The 23,699-nt window shown below is 42.8% G+C and overlaps 1 protein-coding gene across 1 annotated transcript; it reads left to right on the plus strand.

The window, feature by feature from the left end:
• Positions 1–405: 405 nt before the first annotated feature.
• Positions 406–2,395, plus strand: LOC128627262 (uncharacterized). The gene is made up of 3 exons (XM_053664315.1): positions 406–556; positions 918–1,104; positions 1,191–2,395. The coding sequence occupies exons 1-3, from the start codon at positions 406–408 to the stop codon at positions 1,489–1,491; spliced, it is 639 nt and encodes a 212-aa protein (XP_053520290.1). The 3' UTR covers positions 1,492–2,395.
• Positions 2,396–23,699: the final 21,304 nt, after the last annotated feature.

Below are 23,699 nucleotides of genomic sequence, written 5' to 3' on the forward strand. Positions count from 1 at the left end.
GCACCGGCTCCTGCCCTTGGTTCGAGGTCGATGAGGGAGAAACAAGGAAGGGGCGAGGCTGGCCTGGCTGGCCCCGGCGGGGGGCTGTCTACCCGGACCGACCTGAAATAGGCAGGGACTTCTGGGAGGGCACCCTGAGGCGAGAGACCGGCAGAGACCAGCTTTAAGGTGGACGGAGGGAGGTCTTGCATCCAGCTTTAAGAGGGCGGGGATCGCCTAGGTGTCCGCTTTTCTGGAGACGCAGCGGGAGCCGGGCGCGGCGCGCCGGGTCCGCGAACGCCTGGAGTGAGCGCGCCGGGCAGGGCGAGAGCAGGAATCTTCGGTCTCCGCGATCCCCCGGCGCCGGAGGACGTCATCCCTCTCCGCTCCGGCGACTCCTCCTCCGCCCTCTCGCCTCCACCCTCCATGCCCGCTGCTCAGCCTATTCTGAGATTCGGTGCCTTTGCCAACGCGCGCGAAGTGGTGGCTGCTGTCACTCCTCTCTTCCCGCGCCAGAGCTGGAGCGCCCCGGGGTCCCGCTCCCCACGCCGACCGCCTAGTTATGCGCTGGAGGCGCGTGAGGCTGGCTAGTTCCCCGAGCGGAGGACCGAGGTGAGCGCGTCTCGCTCTCTAGTGCTCCCTCCATCCATCCCCGGCCAAGTGTAGTTTGAACCCCTGTCCAATGAGCGGAATCTCAGAAGCCAAACCTTGCTTGCTCTGGGAAACGGAGGGGCGGCGGGGGAGGCTCCTAGGACGGTGCGAACGTTGGAGAAGAGGCGAGAGCCTCTGCCTCCATCTGGGCGGTTCAGCTCCAATCTTAAAGTGAGCAGTGGCTCTCCGACCTCCGTGTCCGGCTCGCGGAGGGGGGAGGGGGCGGCTGGCGGTGGAGTGTGTGTGTGTGTGTGTGTGTGTGTGTGTGTGAGTGTGTGACTCTCCAGGAGGCGCAGCATCCCACTCTCCTTGCTGGACTGAGCCGACAAGTCCGCGCGCCCCTCACCGCGAGGGGCGCGCGGCTGCAGCCCAGCTACTCAGCACCGCGGGCTCCTCTCCTCCCGTTCCAGCTACAGGCCTCCACCTGGACACGTCCCGGGGTGAAATTCATCCGGCCAAAGGGTGCAGGCTGGGGTTTGAGGCGCTCCTGAGACGGATGAAGAGGTTTTTCAAAATCCCGGGGAGCGCCCCTCACCGGGCATTTGATCTTCTTCCCTCAGCGCGGCTCTAAGGATCTCGGGTGGAGGCCGGAGGAGGCGGTTCCGCGCTCCAGGGAGGGCGAAGTGTCACTTGGAAGTCGAAGTTAGGGCCGTTGGACACCGAACTCCCTTTGGCGTGTTTTGCCGGGGACCTAGGGGCAGGCGGGCGCTCGGGCGGGCGGGGGTCATGCTGCACAGGAGGTTGGGGACCGGCCCGGGAAGGCTCCTCCGAGCTGTGGGGGCTGAAGGCCCTTTGCCCGCTTTGCAGGGCGCGTCGGGGCTGCTGCGGGCCCGCCGGCGCTCGAGTTGGGCTGGAAGTTGAGGTCTGGGTCCGCACCGCGTGGCGACAGCCCTGGCGGCCGCTGCGGGTTCAGAACGGCAGCCACGCCGCGTGTACCGCGGACCCCTCCGCCCGCCAGCCGCGGCTTTCGCTTTTCATTATGCAGAAGTGAAGCTCTGCGCCGGGGAACCCTGGGGTGCTGGAGGAGGAACCCTCTGCGGAGAGAGGGGCGGCGTCCGAAAGATAATCAAAGGGAAACCGCCGGGATCCGGGCGACACAGGTGCGGTAGCGCCGCGGTGAGCGCCAAAGATCTCCGGACCCAGCTCGGCTGACCGGTTCCAGAGGTCCAGCTCCCGGCCCCTGGCGCCGGTCTCCCGAGGGGGCCGGGCATTAGAGCCCCCTCCACCCGCACCCCAGCCTCGTGGACAACTCCAGTGTATCCCCCTCCGATGTGCATTGGATTAAGACTGGGCGCAGAGAGGACTGCAATCCATGAACTGAATGATACTAGAAACTACTGTAAATCTCAAATCTAATTCTGGTTTAAATCTAAATTCCATTGATTAAAAATAGACAAATCTGGTAGAGCCGTGTCTGGGTGGCGGTACATACATTGTATTTCTCATCACGGCAGCTCCTGAAGGGCCCTATAAGGTTTGCCGTTCCCAAGCTGGGACTGCCTTGTTGTGGGGGGGAGGGGTCCTTATACCTCCGTTTAACTTACAGCAGGACAGAAGTTAAGTTCAGGCTGGCTTTGAAATGACCTTTCAAGCCTTCCTCCCCTTCCTTTGTCTGCCGTAAGCATTTCTCAGCTGGATCAATTCCCATTCAGGGACTTAAGTGTTCCTGAGGGTTAAAGTCCCTTCCTGGAACGTTAGCATCCAAAGAGGACTTTAAAGTAGGCTTCGTGGACCATGTAGTGACCTCGGGAAAACATTCTGAGGAAGAGAGGTATAAAACCAAAGCTTTGTAATTAGATTATTACCTCTTTATCCCTTGCTAAACATGTAAGTTATTGGAGATATCCTTACTAGGATATAAGTTATTGAAGGCAGGGCTCTGCCTTTTTCATCCTCTGATCTCCAGAGAAGCATTTAATAATTTCTAGGATCAATCATTATTAAGATCAGAATATTAAATTAATTCACATGGTCATTTTGAGGAGCACTGTACATCATTTACATATACTTTAAACTCTTTGGGCCTGGTGAAATCACTTGAATAAGAACATACTTAGGACATTAGTTAGAAATAAGAGAATGATGCTGTGTGGTTGAGGTCCCTTTGAAACAGCCTCTGATTGAATGTGTCTAGAAACAGAGATCTGAGGACTTTCACCAGTGTTTGTGAAAGCACTTCATAGAAATTAGTAATCAAATGTTGGGGACACAGGGGCACATGAGACACGGCCCAGGCCCACACATTGTAGCTGGCGGGCCAAACGGGAAACAGGACTCGGTGCTGATGTATAGAAACGCAAGACACTTGAGGGATCTCAGTGTAGTGACCCCACACTTGGGGTCGCGGTGGCTAGGAAGCCTTCACCACGGATGGGTCCCGTGGTTTGGATTTTAAGGAGGAGATGATTAAGCAAAAACTTAAGTGAATAGTTCATGAAAAAGATCCAGGGAGGCTGATGGGTCACAGTCCACTCTGGGCCGCTTCCTCATCTGGAAGGAGGATACTAACTTTCACTTGCCACATGGGGAGGATTTATCTGTGACTCCAGTTATCAGAAGTCCTGGGAGGGAAGTGTGAGAACTAGCACACGGGGCGTAGAAGTTTCTGATTTAGAACTAGTTAATGAAGAATAGCAAGGCACACAATTAGTTGGAAAACAGGACTTTCGCTGGAGAGCTGCTAAAGAGGCTAGAAGATTTTTTAAATATTTTAATTTTTAGAGAGAGGGGGAGGGAGAAAGAAAGGGAGAGAAACTGATGTGAGGGTGAGAGAAAGAAACATCAGTTGGGGACCTGGCTGGCAACACGGGTATGGGTCCTGACAGGGAATTGAACTGGCAACCTTTTGGTTTGTAGGAGGACACCCAACCCACTGAGCTACACCAGTCAGGGTGAGGCTGGAAATGTTAAAAGCTCTTGAACCATGCTCTTCCCAGTAAAGGTGGAAAAATATAAATAGCTGTTAGAAAGTTTACGATTTGTCATACTGCCAGGGAGTCAATGAAACTGCAATATAAAAATCAAAGTAGCAACCAAATTGCTGAGAAGAAAATGATTTATTTTGTTTTCATGCTAGTTGAGTACCATGTGTGGCTTTTGTCTGGGAGCATTTGGTGTCATGATGACATGATCTGAAAAAAAAAAAAAAAAAGCTGGTCTGCTACATGTCCAGCGTGGGTTCTGAAGTGCTGGGGGTGCACAGCCCAAAGCTAATAAGGGATCATATCCTGGTGGGACTGTGGGCAGAATGCAAGGCATGGGAGCTCAAAGTGCACTGTCTTGAAATCCTCTATAATGAAAGAGTGCACCGCTAACTAGGTTAAAAGCAATCTGAGACATGGAATGGCAGTGAATGTGATTGAGGCCGATTAGACAAGATTTCAGTCAAATAGAATGAACGGAGATTAGAACTGGAGAAAAGAGATAAATGGATAAAGGAATGCATGGTAATACTTAACATCGAGAACTCTAAACTAAAAGGAGGGAGAGAGCTGTCCTTTCTTAGTGTGGTGGAAAAACAAGGACATAAATCCGAACTCAGGCATCTCACTACTGGCTTCAGCACTTTATGTAATGTCTCTGAGCCACAGCATCCCCATCAGTAAAATGGGGCTAAGAAGGCTTCCTGGCAACAAGCTTCTGGTTTTCTAGCATCAGAAGTGCGGTGGGCTGGATGAGTTATCACCCCGTCTTTATTTTCAGTCTCCATTAGGAATCTAGTCTCACATTTCCAAAGAGATATTTTTACCCAGCTGTTTCAGTCACGTGAGACTGAATATATCTAAAAATGCTATTTATCAATTTCCTACTTTCTTCCCTTACGCCAGTTCAGTGTGTCCTGAGTCACCAGGCGGGAAACCTGATCTTCATTTTTTTATAATCCTCACCAGAGGGTATGTTTATTAATGTTAGAAAGAGGAGAAGGGAGAGAGAGAGAGAAACATCTATGTCAGAGAGAAACATCAATCAGTTGCCTCCTATACACACCCAGACCGGGGATCGAACCTGCAACCTAGATACATTCCTGCCCTGACCTGGGACAGAACTCACAACCTTTTGGTGTACGGGATGATGCTCCAGCCAACTCAGCCATGAGGCCAGGGCCTTGGTCTTCATTTTTTCACCATCTTCTCACATTGCTCCCCTACAGTCACATACCACCAAAATCTCAGTGGTCAGGTTGCGGGGACTCTTGTTGTCACTTCCTTTGTATCACGTCGCCCGCAGTCCCACTCCAGGCCCGGTCGCCTCTTTCCCAGATGGTGTGGGGATCATCCTAGCCCGCTCTCCTCTTGCTTCACCTCACCTCTGCAGCCAGTTCAGTCTTTTTACAGCATAGCTTTGATTACATCAATTCCTGGCTTCAAAAATCAAGTCTCTCCTGTTTCCTAAAGGATAGGTCTAGATTCTTTGGATTTACACATTTATTCAAAACCCTATCCTATCTACACCTTCAGTGTTGTGTCCCACTGGCCTCAGCAGGAAACACAGTGCACCCGTCAACGTTTCTGAGGCATACCTTAAGGTTTTACTTTTATGTCCTTTGCTCATCCATTTTCTTCACCCGAATTGCCCCTCCTCATCCTGTCTTCATCTTGAAATCTACCAGTCTTTCAAGGCCACCACCTCCCTTATGAAGTTTTTCTGGGTAGTCCTTAGAAAGTTTCTGTCCCTCCTCTTTCCTTTTGCAGCTCTGCTTTTTTCCTCTCACGTGGCACATACACTGTCTTCATTCTTTAGTGTGTTCCTGTTGATTGAGAAGTTGTTCATTTTTGTACTGACCACTAAGTGGTGCCCAGAGTGGGAGCTCAATGGCCCTTCATTGAGTGAATGGTTGTTCAGGGCATCCTGAGAGGGTGAGGAGAGAAGAAGGACCTTCCAAACCCAAGTCATGTCAGTGTGAGAGGGTAGCCAGCCCTTGACTGCATCTTGCATCTGCACAGGCAAAGTGGAAAAGATGCTGCTGCCTGGAAACTTCACAGATGACCCTCTACCTCACTTTGGTCTGATTGTATGAATAATTTAAGCATTGGTAATGGGAAGAATTTGTGTAATTACTAATATTATTCATTATAGAAATGAGCTTAGATTCATGTGAGCTGGACAACACTTTCAAAAGCAGACTCGCATGTGGAGAGCCAAACTGATGGTGATTGGGCTGAAAGAAAAATGAGATGTGCTGGGCAAGATGCCTGTTAAATGTTAAATGCATTCAGAAATATGTGGGAGAATCAGTGCTTTTTCTGATCTAGAATCTCTTTCAGAAGCTTTTCATCTGGTTCCTATCACAGCTCCTTGATTTACAAAATACAGTCGTGTGTGCGTTAATTATCATGGTTCAGATGTTTCTGATCTAGAAGAATGAAAAGACCAAGCCTTCCTCATGTGTGTGTGATATGCGTGAGTCCAGGCAGAGAAACAAGTGACTACAAAAAGCTTGCCAGCTTCCATATTCCAGAACGGAAATGTTTCCAAACAGTTTTAAAACTTGAGAGGATAAACCCATCCTCATTAAATAGTTATAAACAGCCCATGCACACAGGAATGAAAAAGTTGGGGGAAAAAAAGGCTTGATTGAGTACTGAGGTTTCTAAGAGTTAGGACTTAGACACTTTGTAATGTGTATTTTATATTCACATCTCCTCTGGAATGTGAGAACTGTATGGGTCTAAGTGATCAAGAACCGTGGTGTCTGTATTTTATAGATTTTGACCCACGGTGCTTGTAAAGTTTACACAAGTATGTTGCAGACTGGGAGAGGTGTTGGTCACCCACCATGTGAAAACACTTGGCCACACATGTGTGATTCCCATCAGCACACTGTTCCCAACCCAGTACCTCTGACAGCTCACTTAGCCATGGTCAGCCACAGCTTCTTCATGGACAAATGGCAATAACAGTGGTTTCTACATCACACAGAGGACGAATGAAACTAAATGACATCATAAAATGTCACACTCATGAGATTCTCATTACTAGCCTGGTAGTTTTAAATGATCAGCATTGTGCCATACAAATCTCTCCTTCTCTATAACCCCCTCAATATAAATATGCAGCATGGAAGATTCACCATAGCCAATTCAAATACAATCAAATGTTCTATCAGAGACTCAAAAAGTAAATTGATAATTTATTTTTTAGGCCCAAGGACCTAAAATTTCTGCAGAGCTAAATCATCAAACCAGGAATCCATATGGGGCAAAGATTATTTGTATAAGCTAGAGGTCTGATAATTTAAAACAGTTTAAGATATGTTTGCATTCCACTTAAAGTAGTTGTTTTCTTGAATGTTGAATGCCCTTTTGTTTTGTATTGTGAATAAGAAAATACCAATACAAAATGACATGTTTAAAAATATAGTCCTGGCAAGCCCTGAAGAGCAGAGTAAGCATGGTGACACTCTCTAAAATGAGTCAGACAGCCTTGCCGCTGTGTTCGGTGCACACATGCCAAGGTTTCGTGAGTCTCAATCAGCGTCTTCAGGAGCAGAGGGGAAAACATTCATATATGGGTGGGTGCCAGGATGGGGACACATAAAATGTGCCACCCTTGGCTTGTGTTTTCCTCTGTTTTACAGTGTTTTGCTCTTATGCCAGTTCCTCAAACACGCTTCCACCGTGAAGAATGGCTTTTAATGTGGTTCTTTAAACATTGTTTAAATGCTGTTATTTTTGGAGAATGCTCTCTCTATCTACACCTATCTTCTACACTCCTATGAGCTAAGCTGCTGTCCCCCACCCATGTACACATATCACCCAACTGCATAATCAGTATTAGTCTGATCCCATTGGAAACAGACCCTGAGATAAGGGTTTGACAGAGAGGAGAGGAGCGACACACTCACCTAGCTGCGGCCCAGTACCAGGAGGTTCTGGCTGAATGTCTGGGGACCAGTCACCCAGCTCTTCTGAGTCTCAGTTTCTTCTTCTGCATAACTAGTTTAGGAACACCTGCCTAGCAGAGTTGTTGTGGAATTAGAAATATTACTTATAAAATAACTGGCCCATGGCATTCAAAAAATGTACTCATTCGTTTGTGTCATGTGATGCCTGTTAATAAAATATACATGAAAACAAAGCATAAATGTTAATGAAACATTTAATTCAGTATGAAAATTTGTATTTAGCCAATCAACTTTTCTTTCAATCTTTATGTTTCAAGCTTTATGTTCTGACTATATTTATTTATTTTTCAGCATTAAAAGAAATTCAATGGTGAATATTTTTAAATGTAAATTTCTCTTTGCCACTTTTTACATTTTTAACAGTAAACAAAGCAAAATGCAATTAGAAATGTAGGCCTGGTAATCCTATGCAGAATGTTTCTGCCTTTCAAGGTGGAGTAGATGTTATTTTCTGGTCCCTCTCTATACAGATCATTCGTGTTGGGAAAAACGAGTACCATACACATCTACCTCTGTCTGCACTGGAATAATCTGTGACAAACTCATTTAGATTCCTTGATCTTGCAGGGATCTACACTGATCACTTAATTACCAAGATAATTAGGTAAAACTGCTACACTTCATTTTTTTCAAATGGACTGATCAGATCTGTTTTTTTTTAAGAGCACTCAACTTATAGTGGAACCCATGTTTCCCAGGCCAAATAGCTTAATAACTGTAATACAACTGTATTTCTTTGACTCTATCACCACCTGCAGCAATGGTGATTCTAACTGTACTCAGATTTCTCCTAACACTGGCTGTAGAGGTCCATAGGCATCTCTTTCCTGCTCTCAAAACCAATTCCTCTGTGTTCTGCGTGCACCCAACCATTTTACTAGCTCTTATTCTGGCCACCATAGTGACATTTAGTAGCAAAGATCCTAAAGGCACCAATGGATGCCACTAAACCCATCGTGGTCCAAGCCAGAGAGTTGCCTGCACTGCCGGTGGCTGATGTGTTCCTCAGCTTGCCTGAGGTCTGGATTGGGAGCAGGTCTGGGCCGCTGCTCAGTCTGCTGTATTCTCCCACCACCACGTGCGGTCCAGCGTCATCTCGCCCTGGCAGCACCATCACACAACACTGCCACTGGGGGAATTCTGTGATTGCAGTGGAGTGTCGCTTTTACTCAGGACTGGAGCACAAGGGTCTGGGGGCTAGGATGGAGGGTGGAGCAAGACGTCCTCTGTGTCACACTCCAGATCTGTTATGGCTTCCATGTTTTCATAGGAAATGCCTGGTATATAATAAATGCTTAAACATGTAAGTTTGCCCACCTTGTAAACTTACAAAATTTTGAAATTTATCCAGTAGACAAATAGAATAGAATTTATCCAGTAGACAGAATAAAATTTATCCATGGGAGGGTTTTGTACACAAAAGTAATACAAGGAGGTTAGGCATAGAAAGGTTAATGCTGTCTAGGGGTGGAGAAATTTTGACAGCATAGACTCACAGGGGTGTCCAACCTGTTGGCATCCCTGTGCCACATATTAAACACATTGTGACACATAGTCACAGAAGAAATCTTGAAATGTTGTAAGTAAATTTATGGTTTAGTGTTGGGCTGCATTCATAGCCATCCTGAGCTGCATGCAGCCCGCAGACCTGGCACCCCTGGCACTAGAGAATGGGATGTCAGATGGGCAGCCAGGAAGCGTTTGCGCCTGGCCCAGCACCCGATGCCGACACTGGACCAAAGTTTGTACCTTGATTCTCTTCTCCCTTGACCTGAGTTCTTTCCCAGGAGACTCCTTATTTTTTCTCTTTGTGGTTAGATATTGGAATAACAAGAGCTAAAAATATAGAGATCTTATTTTTTAGAGGTTAGAGGGCTTAGATAACTTTCTCTCAGAAAATTTATGAATCCAGGGGAATAATATCATGTTAAAACATCATCTATATTTTACCTCTAAAGGATGAGCAATTTGTGATATTCTTATCTATTTGCTTCCTTTGAAAAATATATTAAAGATGAAAACAATTAGGTAATGCAACAATGAGTAATGCTGCTTAAGTGTGCAAGTAACCCAGCTGTCAAACCTTTTCACTAAGTGTCTTGTGTCTCATACTTTTAATATACCCTTATTTTTCAGGTTACTGCATGTAGTATTTTATCTTCAGTGTAGCTTTTCCTATGATATGATTAGAAGACATCTAAGTGTATTTCGGGAAAAAGAAGCAGAGATATAATTTTCCAGATTGTGGGTTCATCACCACTTAATTTCCCTGGATGAGAGTTTATTCATCTCTATGATAGAGTTATAGCTGCTTCAGCTTTCAAGCCCACAATCCTAAAGCATCATCATAGATTAATTTTTTAAACCTATAATACAGCATATACTTCATGATAGTTCTTATGGGTCAGTGTTATTGCAACAAAAGTTTGATAGGAGGAAACTAAACCACCACGTTGCACAGGATCTGTTATACAACAAACACTAAATAATGACAATAGTAACAGTGATATTATCATTAGGGTAAATAACCACAGGTTTTCGTTCTCTGGATAATTGATCACATCAAGCTGATGACAGCCGATTGTTTTTCTGAACTGGTTTAGCACTTTTATGGTTTAACCATGTTACCTGGAATTTCATTTCATTTTTATGTTCTTTGACCTTTCCTCATAGATTTGGGTGATTTCAAAGATATTCTGGGTAATCTTCACAAAGCCTAGTAAAATGATTTATTTGTGTTTCCCATTAAACATCTATTGAAATGGTAGATACCAGCTAAAGCACAGCATGTTCTCCTGGCCTCCACTTGGCATAAGGAAAGGGAGTTTTGGTTACATCTGACTAGCCCTTGGTATGGTGGAAGATAAAACTCAGTAGGCAGGGCAGGAATGTAGCAAATGGCTTCAACTGGGAGCTGCTTACATGAGGCTGCAAAGAACAGCTGGACTGAATCACCAGTGCTTTCTAAGGCAGTGCAGTTAACGTACCATCTGGAAATGAGCTGACTTGGGAATAAGTGTCTGACCCATAAAATTATTGCTCTGACCAAAAGTATTAGTTTAGCAAGACTGAGGAAAAGAGTTGAGAATAGAAAAAATATGAGAAATTAAAAAAAGAGGAAAGAATCATTTCTTTGCCATGTACTTCACTGGGCTGGCCGTGGATGACAATGACCACACATACTAAACTGCACTATGTTCATAGAGAACTTACCGGGGTCAGTAAAACATGTTCTCTTCTTTTTCTGCCCTTGCCCCAAACATCACCTTGCCCCTACCAAACCCCCCTCCCCAAAATTCTAAAAAACAAAAAAACCTCTCTTAATAGCTAAGACTCATATTTTTGTAGGGCTGTTTTTTTATGTGTAGCACATAATAGGTGTCTAGTAAATACAAATACTTATCATTAAGTAGTAAATACAAATAATTATGCCTTGATTTACCATTCTAAACTAAGATAGAAATTAGAGCTTATCTGTTTGTGTATTTTCAAAAATGTTTGAGCGTCTAAGTTAATTAGAGTAATATTTTAAAGATCGAAAACCTCTTCCTCTAACTTGAGCAATCGATTATCCCTTTCACACCGGAGTGCTCTGAGCACATGCCTTCTCCCAGCACCGAAAACACCGAGCTCTGTTCCAAGTGTTCCCTTGTCTTAACAGTTGGGTGGTTTTGTCGTTGTAGAGACAAGGTGAGTGTGTTTGTATGAGGTTGCTTGCTGGAAAGTTAAGGTATAGTGCTTACCCATTTTTTGTTCACTCTTCTCTGTTCCCAAGGAGACACGCTGAATTCGGGAATTTGCTTTTCGGCATTGACCTACTAAAGTAACAGTTTGCACATGATGTGAAAGCCAGCATCAAAAATGTGGGCAAGACAGGGTCAATGACCTCTGAGTGTTTTGAAGCCTTTAATTTTTCAGCTGCATTCGAGTGGAGGAGAAACTCAGTTCCAGTAGTGTCCTCTGCCCTTAGACATGACCGGAGCAATGCTGACACAGTCTTCCTCTTTCTTGAGCCCATGGTTTTTAAAAAAGACTTTTTATATCTTCCTCATAAGGAATGCCTACATAGCTCATACTTTGGGAAGTTTGGGCATTTCTTTTTGAGTTACTTTTCAAAGCAGAAGATAAGCAGTGATCAAAGAGTAGTTTTATAGATGCTGTGCATTTTGTTTTTAGGAGCATGGCATGGAGATGCTTCTTTTCTTCCACTTCTGGCTCCTTTAGCCCTAGGGATGAAAAGATTAGAGTGATAGAAGGCAGAGACCTACTTTCTGAATATAGGCATTCCCCATGTTACGAATGAGTCCTTTTTCCAAAAGTGCATTTGTCAGTAGTTGTTTGGAATTTTGAGTTCATCGCCTGAGAGGAGTTGTTAAAAATGATGGTTAGGTTTCTAGGCTAGCCCAGACAACTAGATTCAATCTACATTATTAAAAATTTATAATTATTACTAACTACAGTTGTGAGACTCTAGAACAGGCAGTCACATGGATAGTCTAAGGTACACATCTTTGGATAAGCATGTGGTTCTTTAGGCCGCCCTTCCTGAATCCCTCGTCTACCTTCTTGTGCCCATTTCTCTGGGCTCTAGTGTTCTCATGCTATGGTGAGTCACCCTTTCATGCTTATTGTTTACTTCCGAAAATGTACTTCTTGCTCCAAATGTATTACCCTGTCTCTTCCTCAGGTAAGACCACTCTTTCCTTAGTTGTGCTGATCTAACTTGGTAATAGTAGGAAAGCAATCTAATTGAATTAATCGTATTTTTGTGCAAAAGATTAATAACCTCATAATCCTTACATGCGATTTGCATCGAAAAGTAGAAAATCTTTTAATTCAAATCAGATGCAGGTTGTTGTATATACCTCAGTTTTATTTTCATTTAAGATTTTGTACAAGCAAGATACTGATAGGAATATAATTTTGAATAAATAATTATGCTTATCGGCTTATAGGGAGATAAGTATAAAAATACTAATAAATGTGGTATAAAGTGTGATAATGATGAATTTCAAAAGAGAATTTTATTAAATATCAAATCTTACACATTGCAGGAGAAAAGCAGGTAAATTGGTAACAATGTTGAAAAACAATTATGCATTATCTTCTAACAATGGCACATTGTTTGATATAGTAATTCTGCATATAATTATCTACCATTGAGAAACTGTCACACATACACGCTAAGAAATGTTTCAAAAATAGCAAGAAACTGGACGCAACACAAATGTCTATGGACAGGAGAATGGGTAAATAAATTATGGCATATTCACAAAGTGAGATTTCATACAGCCAGAAAAATGAATGAATTGTAGCTAAAAACCAGCTATTGGGATGACTCTTAATAATATTGATCAAAAAAACATAGGAGAAGATTGAATGATATAATACCATTTTTATGAGCTTAAAAGCCATGCAAAACAACAGTATTCTATTGTAGTGCATGTTTTTAGACAGAACCAGAGAGCACAGAACAAGGACCTCCCAGGCAGAAGGGTGTTTCTGACTGTTTTGTTTGAGGGGAGGCAGCGAAGTTGTACTCAGACACTAGTTCTGTCTTTGCCAGCAATTTATTTAGCACAGGTTTGCCGTGGGAATTATAATTTCAGAAGGCAGTAGAATGCAAACTAATATCTCTTAATAAGCCAATAAAGAAACAACATACTCCAAACAAATGACAGCTTAATCACACTCTTGTTCCAGGCAAGGGGAGATAAAAAGAATAAAATCCAAATTTAACAGAGGTTTATCTTTTTATACAAGTTTTCAGGAGAGGTGGCTTGCCCAGCTGCCAGCTGACTTCCAGCTGCCAGTGCAAAAAGAAAGTCCCTTGTTGCTAGAGCATGTTGCTAGGGAACAAGGTGCCAGCGCCTTGGACCAGCGAGGCTGCTCCGAGGGTTATCCCTCCAGGGACGGCTGCAGGAGGTAGTGCCCACCGAAGAGTCGCCTTGGCATTGGCAGCACGAAGCGTCTCAGGATCTTTGGAGAGATAGGTCAGCAAAATGCACCTTGCTCAGACCAAAACTCTTGGATAGTCCTCACAAACTCTCAGCATTTATAGTCTAAAGATCCTCCTGCCATAGATCAACCTGCTTCTCAGCAGGTTGTTATTGGTGAGCCCCCAGTGAGGTCCCTAAGGAGCGGATCAGTAACAATACATGAAATGACGATATCCTGACATAACTTACTTCATTCTGGCACCAAAGCAGTTACTTCTAAAAACAATTTTTTTTTGTCTTTAGCATGCACAAGTGGATTTAAGCAACTTGACATGTCATAAACAAAAGGGTTTGAAATCTCACTAAACCAATACACAACCCAGACCCACGAAGCGAAGGGTTACGCAGCACAGAAGGGGTTGTCTTTGCTAGAAAGGAGTAAGGAGAACCCACCAGAAGGAGAAGGTAGATGACACTGCAGGCAGGTTCTGGACAAACCTGGAAGCTGAAGGAGTTCATAGATGCCCCAACTATCGCGAGTTTCCGTGTCCACTGTCAGGGAGGAGCGTTTCAACCAAATCACCAATGGGTAGAAGATTCTATTTTTTAATACATTCCTTAATTACAGACATCCATCTTCACTATAAATACATTTGCCCTATTTCTACCTTCCTCTCTCTCTCTTGAAAAGTATCTTTTTTGTATGTGTATACATCATAGGTACCTGAAAGTTGAGCAGCTCTCTGATGGCCCCTAGGGACAGGAAGAGAATGAGGAGGAGGGAGAAAAAGAACTGCCACTTACTGAGCTCTGTTCATAAACTCTTCTCATCTGGGGGCGGAAAAGGCTTATTTGCAGCCTTTACCACATCTGTGTAGTATGTAATGTTAAGAAATATCAAAATCAAAGCACATAGGGCGAGTGACCCTCCCAAGCCAAAGTCAGTTCAAAGAAGACAGACCATCTCCATGTAATCCATTTCTGCCATTGTTCCACACTCCTCTAAAACAACACACACACACACACACACACACACACACACACACACCCCAATAGAAGTATCTTCTTAAAATGTTTCAATTAGATACACGGAGAAGTTTAATTCCATGCCTCTTGCATTTTTGCTCAGATGTAGTTGGCATTTTTAAATGATAACCCAGGGACTTGATGTTTTACCATCTCAGTCTTGATGGAAGTTTCTAGCATCTTATCAGTTGCTTCCTTAAGGTAAAGGCTGTTCCCACAGTCTTGCTGTCCCTGAAGAAGGTACTTTGATAAAATTTTCTTGGTGACTAGCATTGTCCCCTGGCTAAGTTCCATAGCCCCTCTTTACACATATTCCTGTACACAGACATAGCTTAGACCTGTCTTTTCTCGCTGATTTTATTAACATACAATTATTTTCTTGTCATGAAAACCATAATCACACTTTCAGCGCTATTTATTCCTGGAAACTGCATATTAAAATGATTATTTTTATCTCACTGACACTAAAGTTACAACTCATAAATTTTATTATCATAGTGCACGAATGTTAACTCTGTAACTTCCTGCCTTTAGCTTCTTGGCAAAGAGAGAAGTGAGGTTTTTTTCCTAAGAGGGTGGGGAGTGCAGAGGGGACTTGAGAATAAATAGTTTGCAACACTGCCTGGGAGGAGAGGTACAAAAAAGCCAACAAGGACAGCAGAAAGGGTTTGCCCATTCACAGGAGGGTCACACTGAGCTTAGAAAAGGCCCTTTTTACTAGGAGCTTTACCTCCTCCCAGCCCACACACCAGATCACCAGAGCAGGCGCCTCGACCCTGGTTTTGGATTCATCAGAATGTGGGCACTGGTTTTGGGAGATAAAAGGAAGCTCTTCCATAAATATTTACCACTTCCAAATTAACCATCAAGTTGGCTTTTAAAAGTAAGCATAATATTAAAAATAAACAAAAATTAAAAAAAATAAAGGTAAGCACAGTAGAGACACTGCATCTGACTGCATCAGGGAAATGACTCTTTTTGAAAACAACCTTGAGATTTATGATAGGGGGATGGAGCTTTGTGTTAGAGATTTATTAATTCATTTTTATAATAATCATAATAAGGTGGAAAAGGAAGTTGAACAATAAGTGATTCCGTGTAACTGTCACGCACAGAGAAAGCACTGTAACTACAGCCCCTCAGCATGTGGAACAACCTCCTGTTGCCCTTTGATAGAGACCCAAACCTTCACGTGGTCCCCAGGGGTGAGCAGTCTGCCACGAGGTCTCCACATCCTCTGCAACCTCATCTTCTGCAGCCTCATCTTCTGCAGCCTCATCTTCTGCCGTTTGTCCTCCCTCTGTCTGCTCTACACACAACGGTTCTCAAACATTTCAGTCTCGGAACCCCTGTACGTTCTTAAAAATGATCGAAGGTTGCAAAGTACATTCATTTACGTGTTATGCCTACTGATATTTACTGCATTACAAATTGCAACTGAGAATTCTTTAATACCTATTTTTAATTCACTTAAAAATAACAATAAAACCCATTCTGTGTTAACATAAATATTTTATGAAAGTTAACTGTGTTTTCTAAAACAAGAGTAACTTAGAGTAGAGTGGCATCACTCTATTCTAAATGTCTGATTTAGTAGAGAGTGGATTTCGAAGCCTGCTTCTGTATAAGAAACCAACGATGAGCTATCATACCTCATGTATCTTCGAGGAACTTCCACTGCACACTCCGAAGAGAATGACAGTGATAAGGCAAATAATGTGTTAGTGTGACTGGAACCTCACAAACCTCCTAGAAGAGTTTTAGGGACCCCCCAGGGTCCTGGATTACACTTTAAGAGCCTCCTACTTTAGACTCATGAGCCTTCATTTGGTTGGAATATGTCAACGGGGTGAAAGATGGGGCAATGGGAAATAAGGTTGGAAAGTGAAGTCGAAGCTTCAGCATATCCTGTCTTATTTGGATATTCCTCGTCTTCTGGAGAGGAACTGAGCATTCCTGCCAGAGGCAGACAATCGTTAGGGATGTTACGAAGCCCACCCTAAATTTACACTGCTTTGTGTTCCTGAAAGGTGTTTTTTTTTCAAGTATCATTTCACTTGATCATTACCAGAACTCTATGAGAAAACCAGAATATCTATTATATTCCTTTTCATTCGGGGAAACAGAGATGTTTAGTGGCTGCTCAAGATTACCCAGTTCCTTAAGACCACTGAACCCATACCTCTGACTCCCTAAGTCCTTTTCCTGTATAACTTGTCTCCCCTCATTGGGAGGTCACCCCTTGTACAAAGAAGCCTGGCGATAGAAACTGTGAGCAGAAGATGGTTGAAAGCAGATATTTAAAATTACCTCCATTATAGTGACCCACATATTCACCAGTGTATTTCCTTCTGTGATTCTTTAGCAAATACAGATAGTTAATGTCAAAGAAAGATCAACTGTATTTTTTTTTGCCATACAATTAAAATTCGCATGGGAAGAAAATTCACCACTCATTATCTGGACTTGAGAGAGTAGATTAAACAAAATGCCATCTACAACCCAAGTTGTTAAACTTTTAAGCTATCCAATGGACTGTAAGAAGAACTTGCAGGGCGGTTTTCAGGGTGTCCATGGACGTGGATAGAACATGAAAGCTCAGCACCCTGCCTTCTTTGAGGAGTGGACTGTGTGCTGACCACCCGGCCATCATCCCTGGTCCTTGGCAGCGTATCAGTGGTTTCTTCCAAAGCCCTTCAGGCAGCTACTCTCATCCTGCCACCTGCTGAAAGGAAGACCACATTTCTTGAATTTCTGCTAGGCTGGTTTCTATGCTATCACAAATTAGTCTTTGACACTTTAGACTTGAGTGTTGACTTACACTTACTCATTCTTTCCTTTGAAGACTGGATCTGTACAAGGTGGCCAGATAGTTCCAAGAATCATTCTGATCACAGCTTTTTGTTTTTAATTGTAGTAAAATACACATAACAAAATTTACCATCTTACCCATTTTTCTGTGTACAGGTGAGTAGTTTTGTCTACGTTCATGTTATGCAAACAACCTCCAGAACTATTTCCATCTTCCCATTGAGTAACAACTCCCAGTTTCCTCCTCCCTCCAGCTCCTGGAAACCCAACATTCTACTTTCCATCTCTATGAATTTGAATACTCTACGTGCCTCATATGAGTGGGATCATACGGTATTTGCCCTTTTGTGACTTGCCTGCTTCACTTAGCATAATGTCCCTGAGGTACATTTATGTTGTGGCTCCTGTCAGAATTTCATTACTTTTAAAGGCTGAATAATATTCCATTGTGTGTATGGACCGAATTTTTGATTATCCATTTATCTGTCAATGGACATTTAGATTGCTTCCACTTTTTGGCTATTGTGTACAATGTGGCTGTCAACAAATATCTCTTTGAGACTCTCTCTGCTTTCAGTTCTCTTGAGCATCACGGTAGCTTTTGGTGGAATAAATTGGTAGTGTACATATGTAAGGCGGAAGCCCAGGAGGCTGCGGTGGAACCGGGCATCACGGAACTCTTCTAGCGTGACCTTGGCACAGCCTCGTTTACCAGTGCGATTGCTCATCTAGAAAGCCTATGACAGATGAATTGTTTTAAATAAAGGCTCAGTTTGGAGACCTCCATCTACTTGAAAATGTTTTATATGATTCTGTGAAATTCTTCCCTAATAGAGCAACTATCATGGCTTGTAGGATTGAAAAATAAAAATAATGCTTCCTCGAAATTGTATGCCATGTAAATTTGCAGGGGGAGGGGCTATATAAAAAAGAATAATAACAATAACTTATTCCTTTGGTCCTTTCTTTGAAGAATTCAAATTCTATGGCTCTGACTACAGTACATCTAAAGTGGGTTGTAACTGATATTCTTTGAGAGTGTATAATTAGAAATATTTTAGTCAAATGTTTGTTGGCATATATAAATAATTTTACTTAGTTTTCTAATTATGACTTTGAGTCAATCTAAGTCTTTGACCTTGCCATAGATTTTTCCTCCCTATTCTAGTCCAGATTTGCTTTAATTATTTTTATGTCCCAAATGTTCATACAACTCTTTCATAGGATCTTTCTGGAAACATCTATTACATGTTCTTATGTGGCTTACATGTTTTTTTCTCTTATTTGCAACTGCTAAATAAAAATGTTAATGGAAGATTTCTTTGGATATTTCATGAATTATCTACCTCGTTTTTCTGTAGCAACTTTCTCCTTAGCCCAGGGTGTCTCAGTAGTGGAGCAATTTCTAGAAAGGGGGCAGCTATTATTATCATGTTTAGTAAGGGGGTATGTTATTGCCAGTTGTGGAATTGTTCCTAAACTAACTTTTCCTCTCTTTTTTGCACATCCTCCATGTTGCACTGCCTCTTGGAACATGGAACATGGAACACGGACCTGCTTGTCATCTGGAAAATGTTATTACTGGGCATCGGGACTTGGACAATGTGGGTGAGTCCTAAACGTACGGTTTAAGCTGCTGATTTCTCCCTTTGTTTGTGAGAGAAGAACATTACATAATGGAATTGTTTGATGGCGAATTATCTTGGGCACCCCAGTGACCAGGTGCGCCCCCCGCATGTGCCGTTGGTTGCAGTCACTCCTCCCACATCAGCCAGGGAGAAGCAGCCCAGCTCAAGTGAAACCGAGGTGAATCATGGTGAATGACAAAAGTTGAGTTTTAAACCTTTGCTGTTGGTTTTCTTTTTCTTCTTGGCATCTATACGATCTCTAATAATAGTTCACTATTATAAAGCAATTAGAAAATATCCCATATACCTTGAAACTGAATTTTCTAAGGCTCTTGTTCAGTTGTTTCTATAAATCACATGCCTCATATATTCATAGCTGCACTTGCAGCATAAATATGTTGGTGATGTTGACATTGTTTCTAATATAAACCCATTGAAATGGTACATTGTCGATGGATTTATATTAAATGAGTCATGCATCTTGACATGAAATCATTCTACTTCACTCAGTCCTTAATAGATCATTTGAAAACCAAGGTAGCTAAACTATTAAACCTCAAACTTTAAGTCTCTTCTTCCAAAACTGAGCAATAAAAGTGTCCAGGGCACCCAGCTGCGCCACAGGCAGGACCAGGCCTGGGAGACAGGGTCCTGTCTGTTGGGGGATGTTGTGCTGGGGAATGGAGGCTAGAAAACAGGAAGACTTTGAATACAAAAATTAAATTTTAAACACATTTTTTTCTAGTTCTCAAGCATGTGGGAAGCAAGATTCCAAGAAAAGCTTTTGATTAGCATGATATTATAGAAGAGGCTGGTCCACTCTCATCTCTACTTTTCTTAAAGTATTTTGCATGGCTGATTTCTGGGGCGGAGGCGGGGAAGTGTACCTCTGAAGGAAAGCCACTGTCTTGATCATCAATTCCATTTTTGTCCTGAGTCACTCTCCTCTACATGAATTCCAAACTGTCAGTCACTGTCTTAGCCCGTCGAGGTGGCAGGATTTCTCTTGCTGGGAGCAAACACATTTGTTGTTGCAACATGTTATTTCTGAAAATTCCAAAATTACATTGAATGTTAGCATGAAACTTGGCATCAATGTTTATAAGATTTTCTATTCTGGTGTAAGTGATTTGGGAATCTTTATCTTAGATGATTTACATACCCATAAATATCCTTAGGAATATGCGTCCTTGGAGTGTAATCTGTTGAGCTGTGAGTTGTTGATTTGACACAATTACCACCTAATCAGCTGTCTCACTGTTTTGGGTTCTGGTGTGATTCTTTAGTTCCATGTCTTGGTTTTCCTTTCAGGATTCACATTGTGTGTTCTACTCTGTATTTCTTCAGGTCTTTTTATCTCCGCCTTTTTCATAAACAATAGCCAGCTGAAAACTCATCCTTAAAACCTCATCTTCTCTGCCAGTAATAACCAGTAGCCAGAATCTACTCCTTTTTCAAAGCATATTTTATTGTTTATGCTCTGACAGTGGTCCCCATTTTTCCCGTTGCTCTCCTCCACTCAGCCGCATCCCACTCCCTCAGGCAATCCCCACACCCTTGTCCAATCTACTTCTTTTAAATTGATTATGAGCCAAATCTTGTGACTTCTCCTGTTGTCTGGGACTTTGAAAGCCTTCCGAAGGTAACAGTTTGTTTATGAGCTGCTCAGGAAACAGCAGAAACCTCTGATCCTAAGAGCAAGCAGAGTGTGTTGCTGTTCCTTTTCAACCGGCTCCCGAGGTGTGTGTGTTCTCCTCTTCAGCTTCTCCCTCTGCTCTTTCTAAGGCCTCCTTCCAGGGAGGACTCGTTCCACTTGGGGGTCATTTGGTTTTCTTATTTGTTTCTGTTCCATTTATGGGAAGGAAGATAGGTTGCCTCTGCAGCCTAATAAGTCATTGTTTGGTCAACAAAGAATCATCTTCTCAAAAAAAAAATAGTAGCTGTTGGATTTGTCACACAGTTCACTTCCTGTACAGTACGGATCACATGTTACCACCATCACACTCAGCATCACCCTCAGGTGATTTCTCTCTACCAGGCCCTGGGTTATGGATGTTATAGGAGTCTCATTTACTTTTCATAACAACCTCCTGGTACAGGAACTTTTCATCATCTAATTTTATGAACAAGCAAGCTGAAGTACAGCCTAACCTGACAAAAGCCACTAGGGGCACATCTGTAAAATCTTTCCACTAGATGCATTTCCCTTAACCCATGTAATGTGCTTTTTGACTCTTCTGTGCTTCCAAAGACAGAATTTGGGTGCGTCTCAGACAGTACTTTGTCATGTACAACTGAATTCGTCTTCATCTGGCAGTCGTGTAAAGGTCCTTCCCGAATCAGAGGCGACAAGCCTGCTGTGGCTGGGAGCGAAAGGGGCTGGAGTGGTTACAGTACAAGACTAATTATTGGGGGGTGTCTTATGAAACTGATTTCTGTTTCTAGGGAAACTGATATTTTCGTATCTGGCAGTATAGTGGTAGTTTTAGAGGAAAAAAGTCAAGTGAAAACTGACTTTTTTCCAAATTCAGTTAAACTCTTGTACCTACAAATTTCATTTGTATTTTCAACTCTTGTTTTTGAGTGTTATTGAGCTTCTAAATCTAATCATGAGTACTTCTCTAATAGCTAATTTTCTGCTTTATTAGTCAGGGTAATAGGCCTTCCTCAAAACCAGAGAGACATGCACAGTGAGCAGAAGGCTTTCTCGGTCAGCTCACTCGCCTTGCTCACCTCTTTCACGGGACCCCGTTGGCGAGTGCACAGACCACAGGACCCAGTCCACAGAAGTGTCTGGCCAGAAGGCTGATACTTCCAGTCACCCAGGATACACAGACCCCCATCGTATCTCATTTGAGTTTTCTTACAGCTTGCTAAACCCTTCTTTTTATTTTTATTCCATCCTCCATCTGGCTCTGGAGAGACCTATTCCAAGCTAGAAATCCAAACATGACTCCCTTGCTTTAAACGCCCCAGTGGTTCCATGTTTCTTCGAGTAGTGATTCTCTATCACAGCACTGCAGCGGCCTGGTGAGGACTGGCCATTTGTGCAGCTGTCACAAGCAAAGTGTTACTAATACTGTCAGGTATTAAAGTTTAAACGTTACTTATGGTTTTAAAGAAAAATAGACTGGATTCAAGTTTACCTCTATGGCAACGTTGTTTACACTCATTTTTATTCCGTATTATCTTTGTGCGTTAGACAGAGAGGTGACGGCATGACCAGCGAGGGACTAAGGATTGTGCAAAATCGGCAGCCTTGCGTATCAGGCCCGTTGCCTACTGGTTCTTGGTGTACAGCTGATAATTCTGCTTGTCAATAGTTTTGGTAGTGCTTATGAGTTGTGGTTTTAGTTACTAACTTTGCTCATGTACCTTTACTCGCAGATAAGTTTTATAAGAAGGAAGGCAAGTATCCAGGAAGAAAACTCAACCTTTTGTGTATAATGCTATGAACATTCTTATCCATAATGACAAATACTTATGATTACCAATGAACAGCAATGATAAAACTAAAATTTACAAGAAGATAAGTCATATAACTAAAGGTTAAATCTGAAAATTTTATTTATTTCAGTAATAGCAAATATCATATGTACTGTTCAATAGTTCATGTTTGTTTTACGTTTTTAATATTACCCGTGTGATGGAGGTCTGAAAAAAAGACAAGATTCTTTTTCACAATAAAATAATATATTTTAAAAGTTTTTATGCTCAGGGGATTTTTCTTATAAAACAACTTATTACATGTTTATACAAAGGTATTGTCCATACCATGCCCATTCTCCCACAGTGTCTGTGCTACTTTTTGCTTTATTTTTCCAAAGAGTTCTGGTAGAGGTGAAGAGTAGGAAAAATTTGGAAATATAGGTTGCATGGAAAAGTCATCTGTCTTCTCTCTGTTGGTTAAAAATTCAAGAACAAAACTTGTTAGGATGACCTGTAGGTTTTTAGGCCCCTTCTCTCATGTGTCACTTCTGCTGTGCTCATTGGTGTGGCATGCCTTTACTGTCCCAGGAACTCTCACATATTTGTGATTTTTCTCATCTTCTTCCTTCTGCCTCCAACTCTACCTTGTCTTTGTCCAGTAACCCCTGCTTGTCTTTTCCACACAGCTCCTACAAGAAGCCTGCCTTGATAACCTTTCTCTCCCACCCCCTCTGGATAGAAGAGTCTCCTGGACCCTAACAGCACCCTGAGTGGCTCTCACACATTTTTGCATTGTTGTAAGGGAATGGTGGACTTACCTGTCCACCCCCTATTGTTTTATTAGTTTGGAAAAAATGCAACTTCATCCTTTAATAATTTCTTTATGCCTAACACCTAAAATTTCGTAGGCCATCACAGGTCATTGTTGACTGTGAAATGGACATTGGTGGCCAAGGTGTTTATTAGGGAATGTTCCTGGGACCACCACTAAGGAAGAAGGCAGGACAAGGCAGAGGGGGAAGTTGGGCTGTGGTCCCCTCATAGGCCTCAGAACTGGAGCCTTAGAGCTGGAATGCTTTTCCAGTTGTTTCTAATCAGAGCAAGGGCTCTGACACACAGGTGAATCATTTGAGATGCAGGCAACCCCGGAAGATGGTTGGACCCAGCAAGGCTTCTTCTTCAGTGGAGACAGCCCCCAAAGAAGGCTAACGGCAGAGGGGAGCCTTCTGGCAGCACTTCTACCTGGAAAATGACAAGTCCTTCATTTCTGTTAGGGTGTCTGAGCAATATATATCATCATGTCTACCCTTCAGGCACATAAGGTTTTTGTGA

This window comes from Artibeus jamaicensis, unplaced genomic scaffold, assembly GCF_021234435.1.
Source record: "Artibeus jamaicensis isolate MK-2021 breed Jamaican fruit bat unplaced genomic scaffold, CSHL_Jam_final contig_354, whole genome shotgun sequence".
Classification (NCBI taxonomy): Eukaryota; Metazoa; Chordata; class Mammalia; order Chiroptera; family Phyllostomidae; genus Artibeus; species Artibeus jamaicensis.